We start from the raw sequence: 25760 nt of genomic DNA, 5'->3' as shown, positions 1-25760 counted from the left end.
GGGAGATCAAATAGAAATACCAAGAGAATTCTTAGATCCAACTCGCAAAGCGTAGCAATATTAGGCACATCATAAATGAACATCATTTTTACAATAGTTTTTATTAAATTTAATCATACCATATTTTCGTAATATTAAAAGTACAATGCAATGATATTTTAGGAATAAGACAATAAATTGTTTATTTTACATAGTAGGTAACTAGTAGTTAGTACAACATAAGTTTTTGAAATGCATACACTAATTTCTAATAGTGCCATAACTAATAATAATTCCATTCACTATAATATAATATAATATAGGAATAAAGTACAAATTATTATTTTTATTAAATACTTATTGATTTATTTATTTTAAATAATTTAAGATTGTACCAGTGTAATAAATATATATAATACATATATATTACATGCATGGTATTACGGCTTACCCCCTTATGAAAACATACAAAGTAAAAATTTTAATATTTTTTAAAATGTATAGGTAAATTTATTTGATTTTGGATCATATAAATTAGGTAATAATGATAAAAATATATTAATAATGTTAAAATCATTTAAAATGTATTTAAAATTTAGATTGGTGACTAACATAATAATCTTTAAAAAACTAAAATATTGTAAAAACGGATAAGACTACGAGAAAATATAGATAATTGTCTTACCTCTGAGTTTGATGAAGGTCAATAAAATTCGCTTTAATATTAAAGCTAACAACACAACATTAAACATTTTGAACGTAAATTAGTTACCTATGATGTCTATTATTAAGATGGAGATAACACATGCAGTTTTTGCAGTTCTTTTTAACGTTTTTGAAAATATTATTAAATTTAAAAAAATATTTTTTTATATAATTCGAATTCATATCAACATCATTGGTAAAAAATATATTTTTATATATTGTACCTACCATTATAATTCCTTTTAAGTATTTACTTTTTCGAATGAAAACATAGATAGGTACATTATACATTTTATAATTTATATTCTAAAGCAATATTTTTTCTGAGTATATTGATGCATACAAACTGAATTTCAAACAAGTAGTTAGTTAATTAGTTATAAATATTTAAAGTTTTAATAAACACGGAAATGATCCAACATTTTTCGAGATGCATCCATGTCACTCCGAACATCTATAAACTTTAAATAGTTACCTTTAAGTTATAACTAATAACTATATAATGTCGTTTTTTCGTTTATTTCGATTAATTATTGTTTATTCAATTTTTCTGTACCTACCATCTATTGATATTATATTAAAAATTATTTCAAATTTAAAAATTATTTAAACATGAAATAGAACATTTTTTTCTTATAGGTACTATAACTGTTGATGTTAGACAAAGTAGCAAAAATATATTATTTTTTTAAAAAAACTTATTTTATATTGATTAAAAATTATATATAAACAAATATGTTAACTAACGTTTATATTCGAAATAATAAGTGTCTTACGTTAAATAAATCACCTTACCTATATAGTTTGATAAAAATGTTTTCTCTAGATTTGCATTCATAATAATTTTAAATTTTAATAAATATAACTACAACATCTATCCATACCTCTATAATATCCCAAGTTCCGGATTTCCAGTAGTCAGACAGGTCGACGAACTGTTTGTCATTGTATAACGCTAACGATACTTGATCGCCATTAAATGTCCAAGAGCCAAATTTCATTATGCAAGTTTGCTGATCAAAAGGAAAATATGTAACGTCTATGGTGCAGGAGCTCTGTGAATCAAAAAAAAAACATTAGATATTATTTAATTTAAGATAATTAATATAATAATAGTTTCAACAACGCGAGCAAAATAAAAATTGGTAATACTTGTTTCTAATATAGATACAATACAATATTTGTATTAATATAATATTTTACTCTTATTATATTTGTTAACAAACTTGGCTTTGCACCCAAATGATTTCTTCGGGTTTCGGGTTTTTGGTGCTGCATGTATTCGGGCGTTCAAACACCAGAATAAAAAATTTAAACATACGTTTGGGTGTTAATAACCATTATTATTCGGATTGGTTAATACGAGTGTTTAGTAGTTCAGAAAAAACATGATTTTTTATAGTTATTTTTATTAGATATTTATTGTTGATTTTTAATTGTTTAGCAAAATGTTCAAATATTGTTATTATTAAACAAATAATTAACTACACAATCAAACCAACCACATAACATATACACAAAAATATATTATATCATATTATGAAGGTTGTAAAATAAAAAAATATTCGAGTTTCGGGGTAACCAGAATGTTTCATTCGGTTTTGAAAATAGAACCATTTGGGTTATATAGGCAGGGGCGTCATTTGGGGGGGTGCAGGGTGTACATTTGCACCAATTTTTTTTTAAATGCCTTCTTTGGCCTGCCAACAATAAATAAAAGCGCCGATATACCTAAGTGTTTTATATTATATGTATATATTTTATATTTTTTCAGTATTAAAAAAAATGTATTGTACTAACGTTTAATTTCCAAGAAAGTTTGATGTGATTTTGTGGTCCCACAATATTATAATTGATAAAATTATAACACAAAAATTCTATAAAGAATACTAATAAAATAAATTTCTGGTTTTATTAAGCTAGCTATATTATATATTTTGAATATGCAGGGAGAAAAAATGTGTAGGTTAGGTATTTTATTATAAAGGTGATTTATACCCATACATTTATTTATCACTGTACACTTGTATCCACAATATAAAATAAATACATTAAAAGTACCTATACATAGTTTAGTTCGTCAAAAATAGTAACAATATTGTGGTATTTTCATACTAATATAAGTGACCTATTAAATAAATTATACAAATATTCTACAGTTTTTGTCCCCACTTGACCTCCCCACCAAAAAAAAAATTTTTCTATGTGGCCTGGTAATAATTTGAATGGCCTGCAAACATTTTGGCACCAAAAAAAAAAAGTGGAAATGACGCCCCTGTATATAGGTTTCGGATGTTTGATTTTCAAGTGTTTTTAAGGGTGTTATGAGTTAATTCAGGTGCAAGCCTCTGCGTATTAGTGAACGAATAAATGCGATTTGTATATTATGTTTGAAATATTCTTTTCTTAGGTTCTCAAGTAAAAAAATATTCATACATGTCTTCCATTTACTTATGTATTTATTAATTCTATCGAAATAAATCGTATAGTGTTGAATAGAAAACATTTTTAAACGCGATAATATAGTATTAGTACAGCCAGTAAATATAAAACACGATTATATCTTGTTATTCTCCAGCTTAGTCGAATTCTATAGCAATATTTTACATGGTAAATAATGAATATTAATATTTATTCACATGATATTTTGATTTGATGTTTTCGTGACCTAATATTATACTGTGTTATATATTATATAATATATATTTATAGCTATAATAAAATTGATTTTATTTATATAATAGTATAACGATGTTTTGTTCAAATATAAGCGATTTAAATGACTTATGATCGAGTAAAGGCGGGTTTACAAAATCACAACTACGGGTATGGCCGTGTCGTGTCGTGTCGTGTGAATTGTGAATTCCGAATCAGGAAGATACCAACTTGGTATCTAATCAAATTATAATAGATACCATAGGTATTAGATAGATAAGATAATAGTAAACAAATCTACCAAGGCGTGAACATTGTGACCAGCACGATCAAAAGTTGATGGTCGACACGATCATATTTTATTATCACATTTTGGTGAACCAATCAGAAAAAAGGATTTTGCACGACACGACAAGTCATGGGCAGTTGTGAACCCGCCTTAAGCCTAACTCAGTAAGGTACCTATGTTACACAATAACTAAATATTATAATTTATGATATATAGAGGCACCTATTCTAAAATCCTTATGAAATTATGATACTATAGACCTCAAACTTATAAGAATCCTAAATCAGGTTCATATTTTTTTAATTAAAAACTAATCTAATTTTAATATCTTATGAATGTTTAAATGTATACATGCAGATTATTTTTGTTACCTACCTTTTACAGGTTTTGACAATACAATGTTTTTGTCTATTAACTTTCATTATTTTTCACATAATTTAATTAGAACTTAATTAATCAAGTCATAATTGTTATTAAATTATTGGTTTAATTACTATAAACGAATAATTTGAATAAATCGATAATATATTGGTAATTATAATGGTTTTCTGATTTTTATTGAAATAGACTATAGTCAGGGGACGAGGTGGCCGAGCGGTCTAAGGCGTCGGTTGCGGCGCTGCCTTCGCTGGTTCGATTCTCGGCCACTGGGCGGCATTTTTCTTCGGGCAAGTCACGGTGTCCGGAGAACAAGTGCCGCCATCCCCCACCCGGGCATGGCAGATACCTACGGGTGCCCAAATCGAAAATTCTGCCATAACCAACACACACGTGAAAAAAACTATAGTTCCATCTCCTACAGTACCACAGGCTAATAACCTTAGCAGTTGAAGCCTTAACTCTAAAAAAAAAGAAAGACTATAGTCATCTAAAAATTTCTTATACCTCTTTCTATTGACTGAACCTTTTTTATTGTCCCACTAGTTCTTAAGGAACTTTCAAAAAAAAATGTTCAAAATGTGACAGCAGTCTGATATTAGTATAATAGTATGCTAATACTAATACTAAATTAATTATAGTTAGGTATATAATGAATACGGAGTAGTAATTAATATGAAATATTATAAATGACGATTGAACTAATTAGGGAATTATAGAGCTGATTGGAGATAATTATAGGTATTAGGTGAGGAAATATTGAACATAAATAGATTAGGAAAAAATGGTATCTTTAGCGATAAATGTATCTAGAACAGAGGAGAGAAAGGAAATAAGTGGACTGATGATTGAATTCAAGTTTGAAAGTAGAGACGATTTTTGACGGTGAATTGTCGTTTGACACAACTACTACGTAAGTTTTCATTTTGGGCTGGGTATGAGCATTTAGAACCTTGGTTGTCGGAACCTTAGGAAATGTTTTATTTTTTTGGTTTGCACTATTTGAGCAAATAAAGTTATTGTTGTAACTTTTTATGAGATGGGGTGCGCGCCAGAACATAGAGCGCATTGGGCTGGTAACTAAAGCGACTTAAGTCGTCGGTGAAGTTATCTAGGTAGCATTTAACACAGCGTACTAGTATTGGGTGTCAATAATATATTTGAGTGTGGTCGTACGATTGGCACCGCTTACATTGCAGTGGCTGTTGGCGAACTTTTCTGGGTTTTTCGCCGATGACTTTAATGTTAAGCAATTTTGTCAGTTTAAATATGTTTAGGTTAGACTCGTTTTTAGAAAAGTTCACAGAAAATAGTGACTGTAGCAATTAATTGATACCTACTATTAAGGATACTTGAGACGTTTAGAACAGAGAAACACAATTCTATGATGCTGTTTAAATATATTTGATGGGAGTGGAGTGATGCAGATGACGAATTACCACTTTAATTGGACGGACATGTCGAGGTTCGAATGTATAAAATAACATATCGGACTCCATAAGATATACTTACTTCAAAAAAATGTTGTGAAAGCTACAGTTCGGTATTATAATTTTTAGGAAATATTTTTATGTTGAGAACGTGAACAGCTCTGGTTTTAAAATTGGGATAAGATTGTGCTTTAGCACATTGAGGTTGGTTGTATTTTCAAAAATATTAGCGGTGGGTTATCGTTTTCTGTCGGTGGAGGGCTCGAGTTGACCGTGACATAGCCTTGAGTAAGTGATGGATCTGTCACCAGAGGAGGCCTGATTACATCAGGTACCAAAATTAAGTCTCGGAGAGACACGCATGTCGATTTAGAGAAACAAAAATATTGATTTTTTTATCTTCCAGTTTCGGAGACGATAAGCGTTATGAAGATGATAATAAATTTGGTTTTTATTGGTATTATTACAAGACATGATACGATATTATATATGTTTGTATAACATTATGATATCGTGTATATAATTTAATTTTGTCCGATCAATCGCATTACTGTTACAATTATGTTAACGAGCGGAGCACGTGTGTATCTACTGTGTACCTATACAATTCGACGATAGACACATACCTGTTAAGAAATGGTTAGTTTTGTATTATGATTATCATATTGTGTCAATAATTGCATTTTACGAAGTTATGTGAGACGCATGTGTTAAATGTTCGTAAGTTATGTTCAATATTTTTTCTATATAATAATGACAGTTATGATATTGAAAATTACAATTAGATACAATATACCTACTATGTAAAAATATTTTGTTTTACATTGAAAATATAGCAGTACAAATTCAAGTAAACAATTAGTAATTAATAATGTGTGTATTATAAATTAATTTTAATAAAGACAGATTTTAAATTTATAGTAGGTTATAGGTAGGAAGTAAAAAAAAAAATTAAGTTGAATGTTATATAGATATTTTTTTTGTGTAATGGAGATTTAAATATACATATTAAGGCGTTTGCATTCAGTATTCTTGATAGGGCGCCCCTTATTTATAATTCCTAGATTCACGTCTGTCATCAACTATCAATTAAATAATCTATAGCAATACAAATTGATCTAAATATCTGAGTAATACGTATTTACTATTTGTATTTATAAAATAATATCTGCACGAATAACGTGTACAATTATTATAATTTTGGATAACATAGTTGTAATTTTGAATACTCTTTTTCATTACCTAATCAAACGTATAAGTTATGACTTACGGGCAATGGCGACGAGGAAGGTGAGTGCGTTGTGCAAAAGATATATTTATTGTGTACTGTTCATTAATTTTAATTATTATACCCTCACCTATAGTAATTTTTTCCCACTAACTCATGTTTATTATAACTTATAATAGACACGGTTCTTTTCATTTTTTGTATACCTACTATTTTGTAGTGGTTTTTTTGTGCAGATGGTTTGCATTTGTATAAATACATAAACAAGTGAGAAAGTGTAAAACCATGTATGAACAATATATACTATCGTCTATCGGACAAAGGTGCGGAATGAAATAACTAACAATATTGTACCTATTATTATTGTGAAGTAACTACAACTATACAATTTTCATATATTTTTTTAGTGTGTGTGTGTGTGTGTTTCTTGGTATTAGTTTTATTTTCATATAAAGACGATACTTGTGAATTGTGATTCAAAACGCATCTTAAATAATTGTGTAGGTATGTGGTGGAAATCGGCCATTATTTGCTTCTCATTCTCTACCTCTAGTCTTTTTCGTTCATTTTTATTGTGACCGCACCTGCAACTGACCGAATACGTACCGGTGGCGTGTGAACAAGTGTGTTAGTGTAAGTATAAAATGTACATTGTGTGTGTGTGTGTGTGTGTGTATATGACGTGTAAGAGAAGTAGGTATAGTGTGTTATTGATCAAAGGTCAAACAGACAGCGATGGGACGGATGGACGGCAGTTGAAAGGCTGGAAAATCGTTTTTATATATAATACCACCTCTGGTATATAGTAGTATCCACGGTGAGGCGGCGCGCGCTCGGACTGTGGAGCGTATACCGCGATGGGTGAAAGGCGTGGGACGATGCGTGCGCGCGCCGCTCCCGTCCATCCGGCCACCTGCCTGCCGGCCCACGATATACAGTGTCAGCGGCCCCACGCGAGCATTTGTCTCCGGGCGGCATTTATCTCGGCAGCCGTTTAACTCCGCCAACGGTGGCTGCTGTTTCGTATAGTTATTATTAAATTGTGAAAACCCACAGACGTTTCGGAGAAATTCACCGAAAAATTGCCGACGCTTTCCGACAGCTGCGTGCGCGTATTATTAATGACACTCTTCCGCCGCCCTTTTGATTACGACGTGTTTCTGACCGCTATCCCCCAGCCCACCAATCACTGGCACCACATTAATTTCCCCACATCACCGACACCACTATGCAGCCCTGACCATAATTTCTTTTACTACGGCTGCCACGTTATTGTTTCTCGTTTGTCAGCGGACGTTTTTACGATTTATGACACGGCCGATTGACACCTCCGTAGCCACCTTTTTTGCTGTTTTTAAAACGACGAATAAATAATAACATATGTGAATAGTGTAGTCATATTATAGGTAAGGTGAAGTTTGGTACTCATGCGTTCCTCATGACCTTTTCGATCATCAGTTGCTCCGGAGAACCACCGCTGACCCTGACTCGAGCAGACATTACTTTCACCATATTATGGTGGAGGACATCCTTATTGCCACGAAAAACAGAACGAAAGGATTAATGATCCGGAAAGAAAGTGTTGACTTTAACCTAACCGGGTATTGATTTTTAGATATCTGGAAAATGATCTGTACTTAAATAACTAAAAAATGACTTATAATATCATGGAAAGTCAGGTGGTTGAGAGTTCCATTTCAGGACTAAAACAGAAAAGGTGAGTACCATATTTTATGATGGAGGGTTATTGTGAGCTTAGTTGTTAATGTGGTTAGGGGGATTTCTAACTTCTAAGTTGTATATATTTTTTAATTAAGATAAATGATGGCGACAAGCTGAATAGTATTTGATGGCAGAATACCTATCCCTAGTCGTCGTTTCAAAATTTAGGTTTACCTTGGACAGAAATCAATTAACGAATAGAGCGATGATATCTCGCGTGTTATTAATAATGATAAGGTCTAAGGTCTAAGTTCACACAAGACCATGTCGAGTAGAGTTGAACATCACGTTCAACACATTGGTACTGTTATACATAGATTTTGTTGTTAATTCCAATAACCTAGCATTAGAAACAGCGTCTGAAATCTGAATCTGTGTAGTTCTACCAAGAATGACACTGCCATTTAAAAATCTTTTATATGGGCTTCATTGTAGGTTTGTAAGTCTTATAGGATCGCTATAAAAGTAAAAAAAAATTCTTCTGAATTATAGTTTGTTATGTGACACTTTTCGTTTAATACATTCAATAATTTCTCCGGAGGTTCAATGTTTATCCTTAGCTTGAAAAAAATCGGCATTATACAGAATTAATTTTATACACATTCAGGTCATCAACTGCATTTAAAACACTTATCTTAATAGCTTTTAAGGTAATATTTTGGACGATGTAACTAATCTAGAAATGGGTACTGGACGTTCATTATAAGATTTAGCACAATATTCTTTATTGCATTATAATAGCACACAACGTGGAATTATACTCGGATTCATTCGGTTTGAAAATTATTCTCCAGAGTACGGATAAAATATGTATACAATTATTAAATGTCACATAACGTGTTTTATATAGATACAAATATACAATTCGTCACGTGGGAAAATACGCTGGATAATAATATGGTGGTTGTTGATTTAAACAATTTTGTAACAAAATTAAAACTTGAACGTTAATTACATTGCTAAAATTTTTATTAAATTATTGGTTAACTTAAATGTGATGTACCTCAATTTATCTCCACAATAGTAGGTTCAACCATTTACGTTTTTTAATGTTAATTTTTATCATTTACATTCAGCTTTATTATTATTTTTGTATTTTATAATAACTTCTAAGGAAACCTAAGCTTGTTCAGCTTATTTCATCACTCCAAGTTAAATTACTATGAACATCAGTATTATCACCAACTTTTGACAGTGATTAATAGGTAATAACTGATCAGATGTGTCTTGCATTATTATAGGATAGGTAGCTGGTAGATAAATAATGTATAAATATAAATATAAATATTTATTTTTTTTGGGGTGAGGGGGAGAATAACTAAATCATCCCAAAGTAGTCAATTTTACATTACTTATGATTTTATTGATTTTTATTTGTTTGTTATTACGTACCTATTCACATAATTTATGAAGATTTAAAGAAATATTTTATTTTACAATATTATATCTTAATATTTTGTCATAATATTTTTTAACCCAATATTGCCTTTCTGCATATTTACAGTAGAATAATTTATGCAATGAAGTATGGACATGATTGCAAAACAAAAAAATAGGTATGTAATATACCTATGTTTATTTTCAATCCTTACTAGTTATATAGGTACTTAAAACTAAAATAATAATATTATCAATAATTTGATAACTATTGTCAACTTGTGTAAGTATTTAAAAGTATAAGTAAAAAGTTGATTTGTAATTTAGTCATATGAATTGTTTTTATTTGTGACATTAAAAATATACATGAATATTGAATACCTACAATGATTAAGCTATTATGGTTCAGATGCCGACGAACGATAATATTAATTTAAATAAAAATTGTATACAATTAACATTATGTAAGATAAAATAATATTTGAAAACAGTAATGATACAAATATCAATTTATCTTCGATAAACATCGATTGCGGTATTATGTATATAGGCAGTAGGCACTCTATAGATTCAATAAATTGGAACTTATTCAATTTGAAGGGATGATATTCATTCGGATGGTAATCTCGATCGAAAGATGCTAATAAGTAGGTTAAAATTCGATTTCCTGTTGAAGGTTTTAAGGGGTGGTAAAGGAGAAATCTGATTCCACTTCCGGTATTCTCCTATCTTAGCTGGCGTATAATAATATGAGAGACGGAGGTGTCGACTGTCGATAATCATATCCGGAGGAAATATCTCATTTGATTCATGCGCACAGAACGTTTCCTATTCGGTAGGTACTCCGTATCGAATGTAATAGCTGTTCCCTTGTGGTATCAGATGGTTTGATTAATTGAACTTTCAAGCATGTCGCATGTGTTGGAAATAGTTTTAGTCGTAAACTTAGGATGTTACATATGTGTATAATAGATTAATTTATAGAAAGTAAGTATTATATTTTCTATAATATTTATGTTTATCAAAAATGAATTAATATAGTATACTACATAATTAGTAACAAACACGACAGTTTAACATATTATTATATACACTATGTATAGATAACTTCTAGTATACACTTTTCATTTAAATTTAATAAATATATTATATATTATTATTAATTTGAAAACTTAAGATAAAATCAAGCCCAGATTAAGACATTTTGAGGCCCAGGGGCCAAAGTTTTAAACGAGGCCCCTGTACGAAAAAAAATAATGTATATATTAATATTATTTAATATTAGGCACCTGTTATAATAAATATATAGATATTAGGAACATAGCAATAAATTATGAATCATTTTATTTATAAATTATAATTTACAAGCTTTTTCCCTCGCTACATAATCATCGATTTTTTTAGGTGATTTTTGCAGCGTTATAGCATATAACGAAAAAAGTAATGGACAAATCTGAGGCCCCTAAATTAATTCTAACTATCGGGCCCAAGGGCCATGGATCCCTGGACCCCCCCCCCCCCTTAATCTGAGCTTGGATTTTGGTAAAATATTGAATTATAATATTTATACAGTAAAGGAATAATATCTATTCAAAATGAATAACCATATTAATTAATTAATAACGAAAAATACTAATTTTATGAGTATGGTATTAAATTATGTCATTTTATTGAAAAAGTTTTCCATGTTTATTTTAACATCTCGTTATTAAATATCATGAAATCGGACTATATTCATTTTAGTTTGGTATGGTTTTTCCTTTGACTCATGTCATATCTACAAAATCCAGAAGTTTTGTTTTATCAAATCCTATTTAAAATTTCATTACGCTGTCAAAGCGCTTGCATATTGCTATTTGTGTGACTTAGACGATTTAAGGATTTAATTACCTTTTCAACTATTCAGTTGAATTTTACACTTAATTAATATACGCTAGCAATCAGACGTTAAACCAATATAATTGAATAAAGAGTGAATTATTATAATATTTAAATTTTAAGATTGATAATACGAATCATATATATTATATTATTATGGTTATTTGTAAGTGGGATTTTCTTATTTATAATAAAATAAAATAACTTTATATTATCAACATATACCTACTAGAAATTAAATCTCTGTCTAATTAATGCTTACTAATTATTAACCTAGTAATGTTGTTCTATATAAATTATTATGATTATTTATTTGTTATTAAGTACTCATAATGTACTTATTGTACCAGTGTCTTAAAACTATTAATATATTTAAATATTTAATACCTATGTCTGCAGGACATTTTTAAACACATTAATTGGTTTTGAAACTAGAAATTAACTAGGTAATTTAGGTTTTTATACATATTGATTTTACTACTTAAAGACTTTCTAACAAAATAATGTAAGTTCCTAAAGTAATATAATTTATTATACTTCTTATAATATTAAAATGTATTAAATTTATAGATTCAAAAATACGTTGTGTTAAGATTTGTTATAAATTATAAAAATATATTTTTACAAAATACTATGTATATAAAATGTACGTGCCTAATACTGCCTAATGCCTATACATTTTAGAATTATTAAAAAACTCATTTGATGCAATAATAATAAAAAATATCAAATAACATAAAACGGAAGCGTATTGAAATCATTTGTGTTAGCCGAGTATATGTATTAATAAACAGCCATTATAAACCTTTTATGTTTGTTTATGTGTTTTGTTCTAACACATTTACGTAATACTCATGACATTAAGTGTTCATTAAAGGGTTGGGAAGTGTTCATTAATGAATAAGAGAGCATTTCATACATTTCAAAATTAATTTAAAGTATAATTTACATTATGTACGTTTTTAATTATAATTTGGGAGTAAATAAAAGGGAGTATTCTGTATTTTAATCATTTCATCCTAGGTTTGTTTAAAATTTGTATTATTATTGGTCCTATTAAAAAAAATGTCCAATAATATTATTATAAACTTAAAAATAATAGATAACATAGTTAACAAAAAATATTTAACTATTCTAACCTAATATTTATCTATGATTTTCTAATGTATAAGAAAGTTATCGTAAATAATAGTTTTAATATTATATTTATTTGTATACTATTATAAGTATAATGCAACACATCTAGCCAGGATTTTGTTCTTACAAATGTAGACAAAATATTAAATGTTTGGGGTTGGTCTTGATATGTGATATTGACACCCGCATTGGATACGTATACCTATTTGGTTTCAACCAATATTTCATCCACACGTACCTATTATATAACTTTCTACTTTAGTATCCAATATTCTAATATTAAAATGCATATTAATTAATGTTCTCCGTACTCACAATCAATAAGATTTTCACAAAATTAAGTGGGTAGTAAAACAAATTTTTACTTTCGATTATCTTTTACTTTCTACCAGTAAAATTCCATTTCTCCCCTTTTATATAATTACATTTAAATTATTGTATTGATAATTAGGTATTACTATTTTCTTCTATATTATAAAACCTCTTATATCTTACAAATGTTTTCTATATTATAGCTATTATACAAAAACTAAATAAAAATTATTTTAAATGTGTAATTCAATTGTTTAATGCAGATTACCACAAAAATACGGATTTATAAGTGCGTAAACTGAACAATTAATATTTACATGGTATTCATTTGATTTAATATCTTATTGCCTTGAAAAGCTGAGCTTTGAGTGTTTGTGTTCAGTGAAATATTATCAATACCTATTACCTACACATACCTGGTAAATTGCCGGTGGTATCCATAGAAGTTCTCCATTTGGTCGAATGAGCACGTTCGATTTGTAACGAACTTCATAATTTCCATCAGCACTATGAACAAATATTACAGTGCAGTTATAATCTTTGAAAATATATCTTCTCATCCCGTTTGGGAAATTTGAGAAATTATTGTTGTTTATTCGTTTATTTTTCTAGTTTCCTAGATTATAACCATAATTGGTTTTATTTTGGAGTTACTAGTAGTCTAAACACAAAACTTGTCGGTTCTTTTGGGCTAGTACACGCCATTTGTTTTGAAACTTTAGATACAAATTAATCCGTTTAATTGCCATTGTAATCCGTTCATACCCGCTGCGTACCGCGTACGTCGAAATAACTTTTACTCACTTGTTGAACAACACTATATCCGGCTTCCACACTTTATCCGGTGGTAACCTGAGCACCTGTATACCACCGTAGTCTGCTTCGTCCCATTGTAATTGATAGTCCCTCCATACCTATAACAAAAGAAACATAGACAACTATTAAATAAAGCCTAAAGTAATAGTTAACCACCATATCAAGCAAATTGAAATATATAATTTAATGAACAAGAATATTTCATGAACATAAAATATTCTAATAGTTATTTAATCATAATATTATATTATGCATTTAAACTATGAAATATGGATATTGATTTTTTTAAATTAAAAGTAGGTACAAACAATCATATAATTATTATAAATATTATGTAATAGGTGCATGTGAAAATTGTATTAACAATTAATCTTTATTTAAGATTCTGAGATAAACAAGGAAGACGTTGGTCATACAATTTTGTATAATTTTTTTGGGTATGCGGACCAATTGCGCCAAAACAAAATTTGTATTTTAGGGTCAATATACCAATTGCGCTCGTATTCAAATTTGCCGCCTGGCGTTATCTTCGGATTTAGAAATGTTGTTTTTTGATCTAATTCCATTAACATCAACATAAACACACTAAAATACTTGAAAATTAAAAACGTATTTATTCAGGCCCGGCGCAAAGCTAAATGACGCCCCAGGCAAAAATGCCAAATGGCGCCTTTTTCATACGACATACATAATATCATAATAGTCAGAAAAAAATGTTGTTCATGGACAGAAATACGGAAAATTGATATATTATTATGCTTAACTTTTAACATATTATTATGACAAAATATAATGTAATAGGTATAATAATTAATAGGCACATATAATTGATATAAATACAAATACTAATAATACAAAAATAAATAATACAGAAATGGTTGTAAATTAATAATAATAGAGATGCACAATGAAACATGACATAAATAAATTAGTTATTTAAATTTCTTATCGATCAACACTTTTCTTGATTTTCTCTCCGCAAAACTTTGTATAATTGTAGAAAAATCGATTTCCGCAGCTATTTCGTTTTCTATGGATAACACCGATAATGAGACCAAACGTTCATTAGCGTTCACTAACGTAAGTATGTTTTTATGAGTTTCAATTTGGAGAAACTCCACTCACCACTAGCTACTGTCACTGGTAACGTCAATAATAATCTTAATGAAATCCAAAGATTTGGAAATATGTCTTGGAGTTCATAGTCAAAAATGTATTGAAGAATATTAAGAGGTGAACTTATGTCCAAACAAGAAATTAATAATTGCTTAATGTTCAGAATTTCTGTGCATAATTCGACACCATCAATATCAGAGTCAGATCCATCTTTGAGGTGATTGTGTAGATCCATACAATGTTTTAATAATTCACTTTCATTTACGGGTGCATTTTTTAAATCGTACAAAAAATTCCATAAATCAACATGGATCTTTAAAAGTTCAAAACGATCTGTCAATGATGTAGTAACAACGTCCATTAATGTGTAAAAAAATTCATGTTTAAATTTTTCTACTGCAGTTCTATGATCAGCATCATCTGAACACTCATAATCAAAGTGTTTTTTTTTTATACGCTTCCGAACTACTTTTATTTCAGTATCCACCCCTAATTCATCTGCTATTGTTTTTGCTTTGATTAAAATCTGATCAAATTGATCTCTATAGTTCTTCATAAACTCTAAAGCTCTTTTTAACATATTAGAACCATTTATTAAGTCCATTGCTTTTGCTTGCATACTTTTACTGACTAGATTTACTTGAAAAAGAATATCGTACCAAACAACTAATGATATTAGGAACTTAAAATCTGTAAGTTGATCAGCAAGCGAAACAGCTTCATGGCGCGTTCCAGCATCTATGTTTTCAACTTCAGATAGTTTAATAAGCGCGTTGTAAATTTGCTCAGTTTGAAAACGAACAACTTTTACACTGTTGATTCTACTTTCCCATCTTGTGTCACTTAGAGGTTTCACAGTCAACCCTGTTATATTGTCAGTTAAAATTTTCCATCGATTTACCGATTATGAAAACAAAACATAAATTCTTTGGAGTACGCCGAAAACTGTAATTGAATTTATAGAACAAGATGCAGCATCTGATACAATATATTGTTCTGATAGAACAACATATACGATAAACATTCTACGCGACTACGCTAAACCATAGTTTAAATATACTCATATTATTTTAATATATGGCTAAACGCTAAACGGAATAACCATAATAATAAGTAATAACTATCAATATTTCAGTAGGTACAAAGTTATAGGTATTTTATATTAAAAAAAAAAATATATATTACTGACAAAAATGTGCAAAATTGTAAAAGCAATTTCGGCGCCCCCTGAAAATGGCGCCCTAGGCGACCGCCTGAGTCGCCTTACCCTCGCGCCGGCCCTGTATTTATTGATCAATTGATTACTGGTTAGAGTGACTGGTTATAATACATTTTATAACGGTATCGAGAATTTTATGAAACGTTATTATTATTACGGACATTTGATCACGAAATATGCATTTGAGTGATAAATGAAAACAAGTTATTATTATTATACATTTTATATAATTGACGATCAAAAAGTAACTTGTTAAATGTGAAGAAAAAAATGTTTATTTATTTATATTATATTATGTATTAATACTCGCATAAAAAATGTATAACTAACTTATAACTTTTCCTTAGGTATTATAAAATGTTTTGAGCGCAATTGGCATATTGACCCTAAAATGTTTAGAGCGCAAATGGTATATGAAAAGGTAATTTTAAGCGCAATTGGTAAACTCCCATTTTTTTTGTATGAAAGTATTGACAACAGAAAATATAATTAATAGTTTACGCTTCAAAGTGTTTGATTCAATGTCAACAATAATTGTTTAATGTTTATACTGCAGCTATAGAAATTTCGAATGCCGTTATGAATTGCGAAACTGATAGAGCAACGTATCATTCGTAATCATTTTAGTTTTCAACTCTCAAAATTCAAATTTGATTTTAAATTCTCTGAAAAACAGATTTAGAAAATTATAGGTTTGAAACTTATTTGATCGGGTCAAAAGTTAGTTCTACTAGCAAATAAATATTCAGTACCCTAGAGAGTTTGATATACAAGTGTGATATAGACATATAGTTGGTAGTAACGTTTTCGAGGAAACTTATTTGCTGTACGCCTCTATCTCATTATGGATTTTCAATTTTTAGTTTTCAAAAAATCTTAAATAATATAATAAATTAACATTTTTAATAGCTTTATATTTTTGTAATTAAATAATTTATATTATTATTATTTGTTTACTACTTGGTCAAACCGTTAAAATATTAATATTTTTATGTGACTATACATCATGCATAATATATATTTAAAACTATATATATTACTATTGTCATATTATAATTATTTTAATAGGTAGGTACATTGTAATTATACTTAAATGATTGTGTATATTGTGTATAAAACTTTGTACCTATATGACTTATATAATAATAAATATTGACTCTTATTATTTATTATACTATGTATAAAACTTTGAATCTTCAATTTTAAGATTGAATCAATCACCTAAAAATACTTTTGTTGGGATTGAATAAATTTAAGATATTATAAAGACCTTGTGTAAAAAGCATCTTAAGAAAAAATGTAAAAACCGTAAATATATATTTTTTGAATATTTTGATTTCATTAGGTACAAAATCGATTAGTCCACCCAATCACAAAATACTAAATAGTATGATTTAAATCACACCGATAAAATTAAACTGATTTAATCGGCATTTATTCATATTTTTGACATTGATAAATTTCAAGAGTACCCATCCATTCATATAAGTCTATTATCCCAATGTGTGATTTATTGATTGTAGTTTTAACCAGTGCTGAAAAAAATCGATTGAAGAGTCGGAAAAGTGTTATGCATGATGCGCTATTAATTTTTACCTTATCAGACAGTATAAAGCTAAAATGGTTCTGTCCCTTAGTCTGTAATTTATTTGAACGTTTGTTGCTTGTAAGAAATCTTCTGGGAGTTACTCAATTTCACGTCATTGTTGTTTGGGTGTTCAGTGGTGCATACTGTATAACCTTGTATTCTCACGAGAGTTAACTACGTAAAATGGGATTTCAAATTTGTTGTGATCCCCGATTTGTTCATTATGTACAAAAAATATTTTTCTAGTTGTAATATACATATAACTATATATTAATTATTTCCTAATGATAAATGCTTATTTTTGAAAATTAATACAGAATTAGCGTTAAACTAGTCATTTTTTTTTTTAAATTTATAATTTTTTTTTTCAATAAATCATAGTAAAAATCAAAAGAAATTAAGTTTTTTTTTCAATAAAACTTAAATTTTACTTAAAATCATTTTTGGAATATATTTATCATTCATCATTCATCTCATGTGTTAAATATTTTTCTTTCGAACGTTAATATATTTGTTTTTGAACAAATAATGTTTAAGCTTAATAAGGCTTAAGCAATGTTTATAATATAGTGTTCAGGCACGGTCATATTACGGTACGAACACAAAATCTATATTTTCTTTAATTAGTTGAGTTGAATATCGAGGTTAATTGAGACACGATTGATACATCATATATGACATACTAACATCACCGTTTCATGTACGTTTAGTATATAATATTAGTAATATTAGGTGATGCCCAAAGGCCTTAAATATATTTTTTATCACGTGATTGACCATATATGTATCAGGAATAAAGACAATTTGAACACTTTTCTTCTTAGTTTGAAAGTTTACAGTTTAAGGGCCTATAATGCATAAATCATATCATACACTGACAATTAACAAAACACTTCAAAATATAGAATTTATTTATCAATTTTCATATATTGAGGCTTGTATTAGTTTACATAATGTAATTTAGAAAAATTATTACAAAAACAAGTTCTAGGCTCACAGTTTTATTTAATATAATGAATTATTTTAAATAAATATAGGTACCCATTATTTTAGTTCCAATTACGTCAGAATTAAAATTACACTATAGGCAATTTCCACAACTTTGGTTATTTGTATTTAAAGGAACGAGGATTATAACTAAAACATCCTAATTAAATTAATGGATTACGCAACTTTTGTTTTAGAAATTGATTTGAAACGTCTTGGAATGCGAGGTAAAAGCTTCTGATGAAATTATTTGGTTTCTAATAATATTATGGTTTTAATTCCTTAAATTATAACAAAATAAACATACAATGGGTGTGACATTCTATGGTCTTGCTATGACAATAGCAGCCAATCAGAGTGCTTCCTTTACTTTTTAAGTTAATTCTATTGGCTTACGCTAATGACAAATGTTCATTCTATTGTCTAAAATCTAAATATTTATGATGGTTGTAGTGACAATACAAAACGGTATTCCGTTTATCATCAATCATAGTAGTCATAACTAAAAACATCAACCCGCGTTCTATCTCTTTTGAAGTCTTGACAAGGAGACTATTGAAAGGTAAGAACTTGAATGTTATTTATTGTCTTATTTCCGCTAAAATTAAAATATGAGCCACTAAAATAGGAACTATTACCTTACCATGTATAGAAGAAAACAATTTTTGTTATTATTTATTAAAATACCTTATTTATATGCAATATCGTATGAATAAATGTAATTATAGTTTATTTGCAAGGTATAGATTCCGTTAGTAAAATAATTATAATTATTACCTGTTTTGAATATGAAGTTTAAGAGGAAAAAATTGAAAAATATATTTATTGATATTTGTACATATTTTATAAACTCAATTAGATTGATTATTTGCATAGTATAATAAGATGAAATTAAAATGATTTTTAATTATTATTGTTAAAATATTTATTTTATTTTTATAGAAATTAAAAAAACATTAGGATATATTTGTATTTTATTTTTAAATACAGATTATTATTTTAAGCGTACCTATTTTATATTATTAAGTAGAAAATCATGACATAATGTTGGTCAGAAAGCTCTTGAGGCGAGTTTATGCTTACGTTAGTAAACTTAAGTACAGTATATGCAATTATATGTAAGTACCTACCTATATAGTCTAAAATTAGGTATATTGTAAACTGTAGACTTTAGTGTACAATTATAACAGGTATGATTTTTAAAATAGCACACCTTAGACTCTAAAATTGTATTTAACTTTTATGATACTATAGGTGCACAGTATTTTACTTATTAAAATAAATGCTATTTTTTTTTTTGTTTTGTTTACACAGTATCAAACAAATTTTAGTTACTTCTAACTATATTATACCTTCAGCGGGTTACATCTAATATTTTACATATTTCTGCTTTTGAATTATGAATAATTTATAAAAATTTAAAATATATAATCATCATAGGTAATTAAATTATATTATTTGACAGTATTTTTATTTCCGTTATTAAAAGGAGAATCGTTTAGAAAATCAGTACTGTGGTACTGTGGTAGTGAACACTTTGTACAAAAACTAATTAGTAATAAATATAAAATTAACTAGAATTGTTTTATTTTGTACCTATATCTATAGTTGAAACTTTTATATTACTCATAAATTAAAACCAATTTAAAACATGCTCAAGCAATAATTATATTATACCTAAGCTTATTGATTCAATTAATACATTTAATCTAAATACATGTTTATATATTCAAAACAGATTAGGTAATTATCTGATTGGTATGAATTTGTATTAAAGACGTTGAAATTGTTTTTAAGTAACAAGTAAAAAAAAAAAATTGTCTAGGCAATCCTACAAATCTCATATAGGGTTATTAAAATGAGATAAATCATTTAGCAGGTAGAAAAAAATGATGTGAGACAAAATGTGCTTATATAATTATCATCACTATCACTTTTAATTTGTTTTACCAACTTAAACGAATAGTGGTGTTTTGTGAAAAGAAAACCCTTCGAAATGGATACTCGACCAATTTATAAATTAAAACTGCGTAAACGTTTTAAAAATGATCTGCAGTGAAAAATAATTAAAAAAAATTAAATATGTATAATAGATATTGAAATAGAACGACGCCAATTACGTTGATTAATTGAAGAAAATAATAAACGAACGGTCTGCAGTCAAGCAAATATTAAAGAGAAAAATCGCCGAGTAGATTTCCTCCATTTTAAGCGGCATTAGTCGCTTATACGACAGGCGGTCAGGAAGTGTAATACGTCAAAAAGAAACTGTTTATTTTTAATTTTATAGTTAACTAACTGAAAATAAATATATGTATATATTAAGTAGGTTACTCACAAGTCTCAACCAAACGTTTGATTTCATTATTTGACTCTTTTCATTCTGAAACAGTTAAGACACATATTATTTAATTAGATATTTTAATAGTTGGCTATAAGTTATAAGTTATAACTAACTAATTAATAGTTTGTTATTTTAGTTTGATGATTAATATTAGTAAATTTATTTAGCTTTAATCGACTATAAATTAACCCCATAATTAGATAAATAATGTCCTTATGTCCTTTAACATAACTTATGATGTGGCTATGTACAAAAATAGGCACTTTATAATGCCCTAAAAGAAAATGATAAATGTACGCCTATGTTTATAAAGCTATAGGTAGGTACATAGTTGAATAAATTATCTATTTATTGTAATTTGTAATACAACGTATATATTATATTATATATATAATAATTGATATTTAATACACTTAATTTCAAAATTGAAAATTGTATACTAAATTTATCAAATTATTATATTCGGTTTTATTTTATTTTATGCCAATTTGTTTATTACGTCTTCTTTAGTAGTGATTGAGTGATAATATGATTATCACGTGTCACTATTATTGTGAACCTGACTCCATATTAAATAAAAGTAATGCATGATGCAATTTTATTTATATTTAGGTACTTTACATTTAAATGTTTTAGAATTATATTGTCAATGGTAGGTATTATTATTAAATGAAAAAAAAAATCGTATCACTTAATCAAAGTTAAACAAATATCATCTGAATCAATTATTTATATTTTATATTATAGGATTTTAACATTTTTAAATGTATTTATTAGAATTAGTACCTATACTGCGAAGTTTAACATATTTTAACATGAAATAAATGCATATATTTGTATTTCAAATTGAATATTATTATAAGGAATCGAACACTGATTTTAAGTAATGTTAAAATCACACGCACATAATATAGCAATTAGGTAGGTATATTATATAGATAGTTAATAACATAATATATATTGTAATAACATACCACGTTGATGAGTTGAACGAATGCTAAACCAAACTGTACATTGACTTTTTCGGTCATGTTCTGGACTGGCCTGATTAGTTTATTGTAGCCCCTGAAAAGATCTCTAACCAGACGCTCCTCGTCTTCTGAACACCAACAACCTTGGGAACACAAACAAAAAATACAGATGTTATACGGTGTTGTTTTTTTAAGACGTACACACACACAAATAGTCTCCAGCTGCAGTAAAAGAGACTTAGGTAGGTTTTTCAAGAGATGTTAATCTTTTTCTCGGTTGACTTAAGTTTTTTTTTATTATTATTATTATTATTATTATTATTAAAAGTAAATGGTAGAAGAAAAATAAATTTAAATATAAAAACTAATCCGGCGAGCACGTCTTGCCGAGTGGATAACGAACGACCTGGATGTCTGAAGATACGAATGCACAGGACGGAAAAAACAGATAATAATAATAACACCGTTGAAAACCTATTCGGTCCGTTGAGCTTTGTCTACCGGCAAGTATAGGAAAACAAAAACCACAGGCAAAGAAAACTTGGTACAGGATGAAAATACATACACAAAAAAATCTTGTATATGTAGAGAGCGAGTAATTGGCTTGGAAAGTCATTCTACTTTCCAGTATTCTTTTCGGCCACTACTGGCGTTATTTTTTTTTCATATATTGACATAATATTATAATACCTTCAAAATTCACTAAATTAAAAATAATTAAGTGATTCAACTTTTTTGTTATGTTAAATCTATTTATGTAATTTATTTAATACAACATGGTTTATAATATATTATTACAATAATATATTGATGATGTAAGTGCAATAAATATATTTAGCTCAAAAAAATAATCATGAATAATATATACTTCACAATAACTCTGTATGATTCAGTTTAAAACGAATCCTGAAAATTTAAATAATACCAATGTAAATAAATTGTCAGTTCCTAAAAAAATTAAATAGGTTTTATTCTACATGAATAAAAAAAAGAGAGGATTTTGTATGGTCCATTGGTCTATGGTCCCATTTTAATATTTTATGGACTGTTTTAATTATTAGAGATTTCCATTTTAATATTGTGTCGTTCAGTGTGATTATAATTTGTTGATTTTCTTCATTTTCAAATTAACCGTGATTTATATTGATAGTAGCTGACATTAGTGCATCTATATTACTCATGCGTAATCAAACATAATCATTCTTGTTTATAGACACATTTATACCTGGACCCTAATGTAGTTTGTGTAGCTTAAATCAGGTTAAAACCTGGTTAAATATATCTATGAATAAGACAGGAATGAATCAAACACGACTTTTCTATTGGCAATCTAATATAAAGTGTTTTTTCATTATTCCAACGGTTTGAAAACGAAAACGAATGTGAATAAAATTGATGAGGTCATATCGAAATAACGCTCTCTACGTGATCCGTCTAAAGCCGCGTTGTTCGGTTAGACCCAATCCCACGCACTAGAATCAAACTATAATAAGTAAGTATATACTCTTTTCGGTTTTATCATGGACGTTCAATTTCGTTTCAAATATGTTTCTATCTTATAGACCGATCGACACACCAAAAACTACTGGATAGTAGCCTCAAGCCAAAGGTTTGAAAAAAATCTGGACAGAACACAAACATAGGTCCCCGTGTCTTCTCACACCAGTCTCCTCGGGACGGGGTTTGCTAGAGCTAAAGTATTAGTTTATTACGATATTAAATTTAAAATGGTTCTGAGAAAAACTTGGTTAATATCATGTGGTTGAAATTTCTTAAATGCTTGCTGATATTTCTTCAACATTCTCTTAACGGTTGTTGGTAAATTTTCTTAGGAAAAGAAACTATTCGGGAAAAGAAAAATGGTATTCTCAAATTATTATTGAATTCCAACCTAAAAAGGTACTGTGTGGAAGTTTTTGAACACTCCTTTTATAGTTTTATCCAATAAAGTGTTCAGTTAAAAAGAAGAAAATAATTTTTATAAAAATACGCTTCTTGTTTTTAGTTTTTACCAGAATCTAACCTTATTTCTATACTACAAGCACGTTTAATGTGGAATAGGAAATTAGTAGACTAGCTAATAACAATTTTAAATTGAACAAAAATTATGCTTAAACATAATATAAGTTACACTGTTACAGTTGACATAATTTATTTATTTTTATTGTTATACTAGCTAGTATTATATATAGGTAGCTCCATTACGTTGATCCAAATATGACAGCTTTGAAAAGTGTTATTAAATTTATGTTGGGATATAAATTATTATAGTGATCTTTCTTTCCAAGTAAAAGTTTGTCTTATTTTGAATTCATATAGAAATATGGTCATCTTAGTATGAATTTAAATATAATATATTTGGCTAAAATTAATATAATACATTTTTATAGTACCTATTAAAGTTTCATCTAAATTATATTTTGTAAGTTGTAACCATGTTGAAAAGTCGTCATTCCTATAAAACAAAGTTTTTGTTCAGGTAGGTACCACTGTAAACATAATATTATTTTGTTTTAGTCTACCTGAATCTTGTGTCTTATATTAAATAATTTTTCTGATCATTATTACATCGCAATTTTATCACTGTACTGTAAATCGTTATATTTTTGTATTAAATTTGAAAACTAATTGTATAATTTCAAAACAATCATATAATATTCATATAATTGTGTAATAAATGAATTATATTATTACAAAGCGTTAAACTATGGAATGAATAAATCTGGATGAGGTCTGTCGCGATGAAGTGAGTGCCGGCCAAAAATTTGACAAAAATCACCTATCTTATACAATTTTACCAGTTTGTAAATGGCCAATCTTAAGAAACTTAAAAAAAAATAAAATCGAAAATTAGTAATATGTTCAAAAATGTAGCACTCGATACACGAAACTCGATGACCCCCATCTAGGGGTGTTCAATAATAATAGTACCTATAAACTGTGGTAATTTATTGTCCAACATGAACGCTTGACTACTTGAGTGAATGAACACGAATGAAGACACGTTTCGATGATATTATGTGAACATAATATTATATTTATATATTATATAGATTATGACTTGTATTTGAATCTGTTTGTACAAATATTCTTCGTAAACTATCTGTTTTTATACTATACTGTTTTACCCACCCAGGTTACTCAAAACATCTTCTTTTATATAATATACAGATTATTATTAATTATCATACTATAGGTATACTTGTACCTATATATAAATATTTTTAATAGGAATAATTTTAAAATGTCCTCATCGTTTTTAATTATTATTATTTTTTATAAGTATTTTTATATTAAAATATTGTTTTCCAATTATCATATTCTAAAATAATGCCATAATATTATACAAATTGAATTCAAATATAAATCAAATGATGATTGGTGAACAACTAAATATTATTTAAATACCACGTTGACCGTGTAAGACGTAGTTACACATTTATTATTATTATTATTTCTTTAGTATAATTTATTATTTGTATTGTTTTCCCATATTGACGAATATAAAATTAATTTAACTAAAAAACGTTGAACATTGTTGGATAAAAACCAAGTTAGGTTAGATTTTTAAATATACCTACTAATGTTGTAAGCATTTCAAACTATCACACAAAATCAAAAATACACGG

At 28.0% G+C, this 25760-nt stretch overlaps 1 protein-coding gene across 1 annotated transcript in view; it reads right to left on the bottom strand.

Annotated features, from left to right (window-relative positions):
* LOC100167428 (acetylcholine receptor subunit beta-like 1) overlaps nucleotides 1–25760 on the bottom strand; it is a 92527-nt gene that overhangs the window by 12842 nt on the left and 53925 nt on the right. The window contains exons 2-6 of the mRNA XM_029487953.1: nucleotides 22135–22274; nucleotides 21155–21199; nucleotides 13895–14004; nucleotides 13507–13597; nucleotides 1569–1739 (exon numbers count right to left, since the gene is read on the bottom strand). Coding sequence (XP_029343813.1) covers nucleotides 1569–1739; nucleotides 13507–13597; nucleotides 13895–14004; nucleotides 21155–21199; nucleotides 22135–22274 — 557 coding nt within the window. The remainder of the gene's footprint in view (nucleotides 1–1568; nucleotides 1740–13506; nucleotides 13598–13894; nucleotides 14005–21154; nucleotides 21200–22134; nucleotides 22275–25760) is intronic.

The sequence above is a fragment of the Acyrthosiphon pisum genome, chromosome A1 (genome assembly GCF_005508785.2).
Source record: "Acyrthosiphon pisum isolate AL4f chromosome A1, pea_aphid_22Mar2018_4r6ur, whole genome shotgun sequence".
NCBI classification, from domain to species: Eukaryota; Metazoa; Arthropoda; class Insecta; order Hemiptera; family Aphididae; genus Acyrthosiphon; species Acyrthosiphon pisum.
Note: the sequence above shows the minus strand (reverse complement) of the source record. Positions and strands in the feature narration are given on the sequence as shown.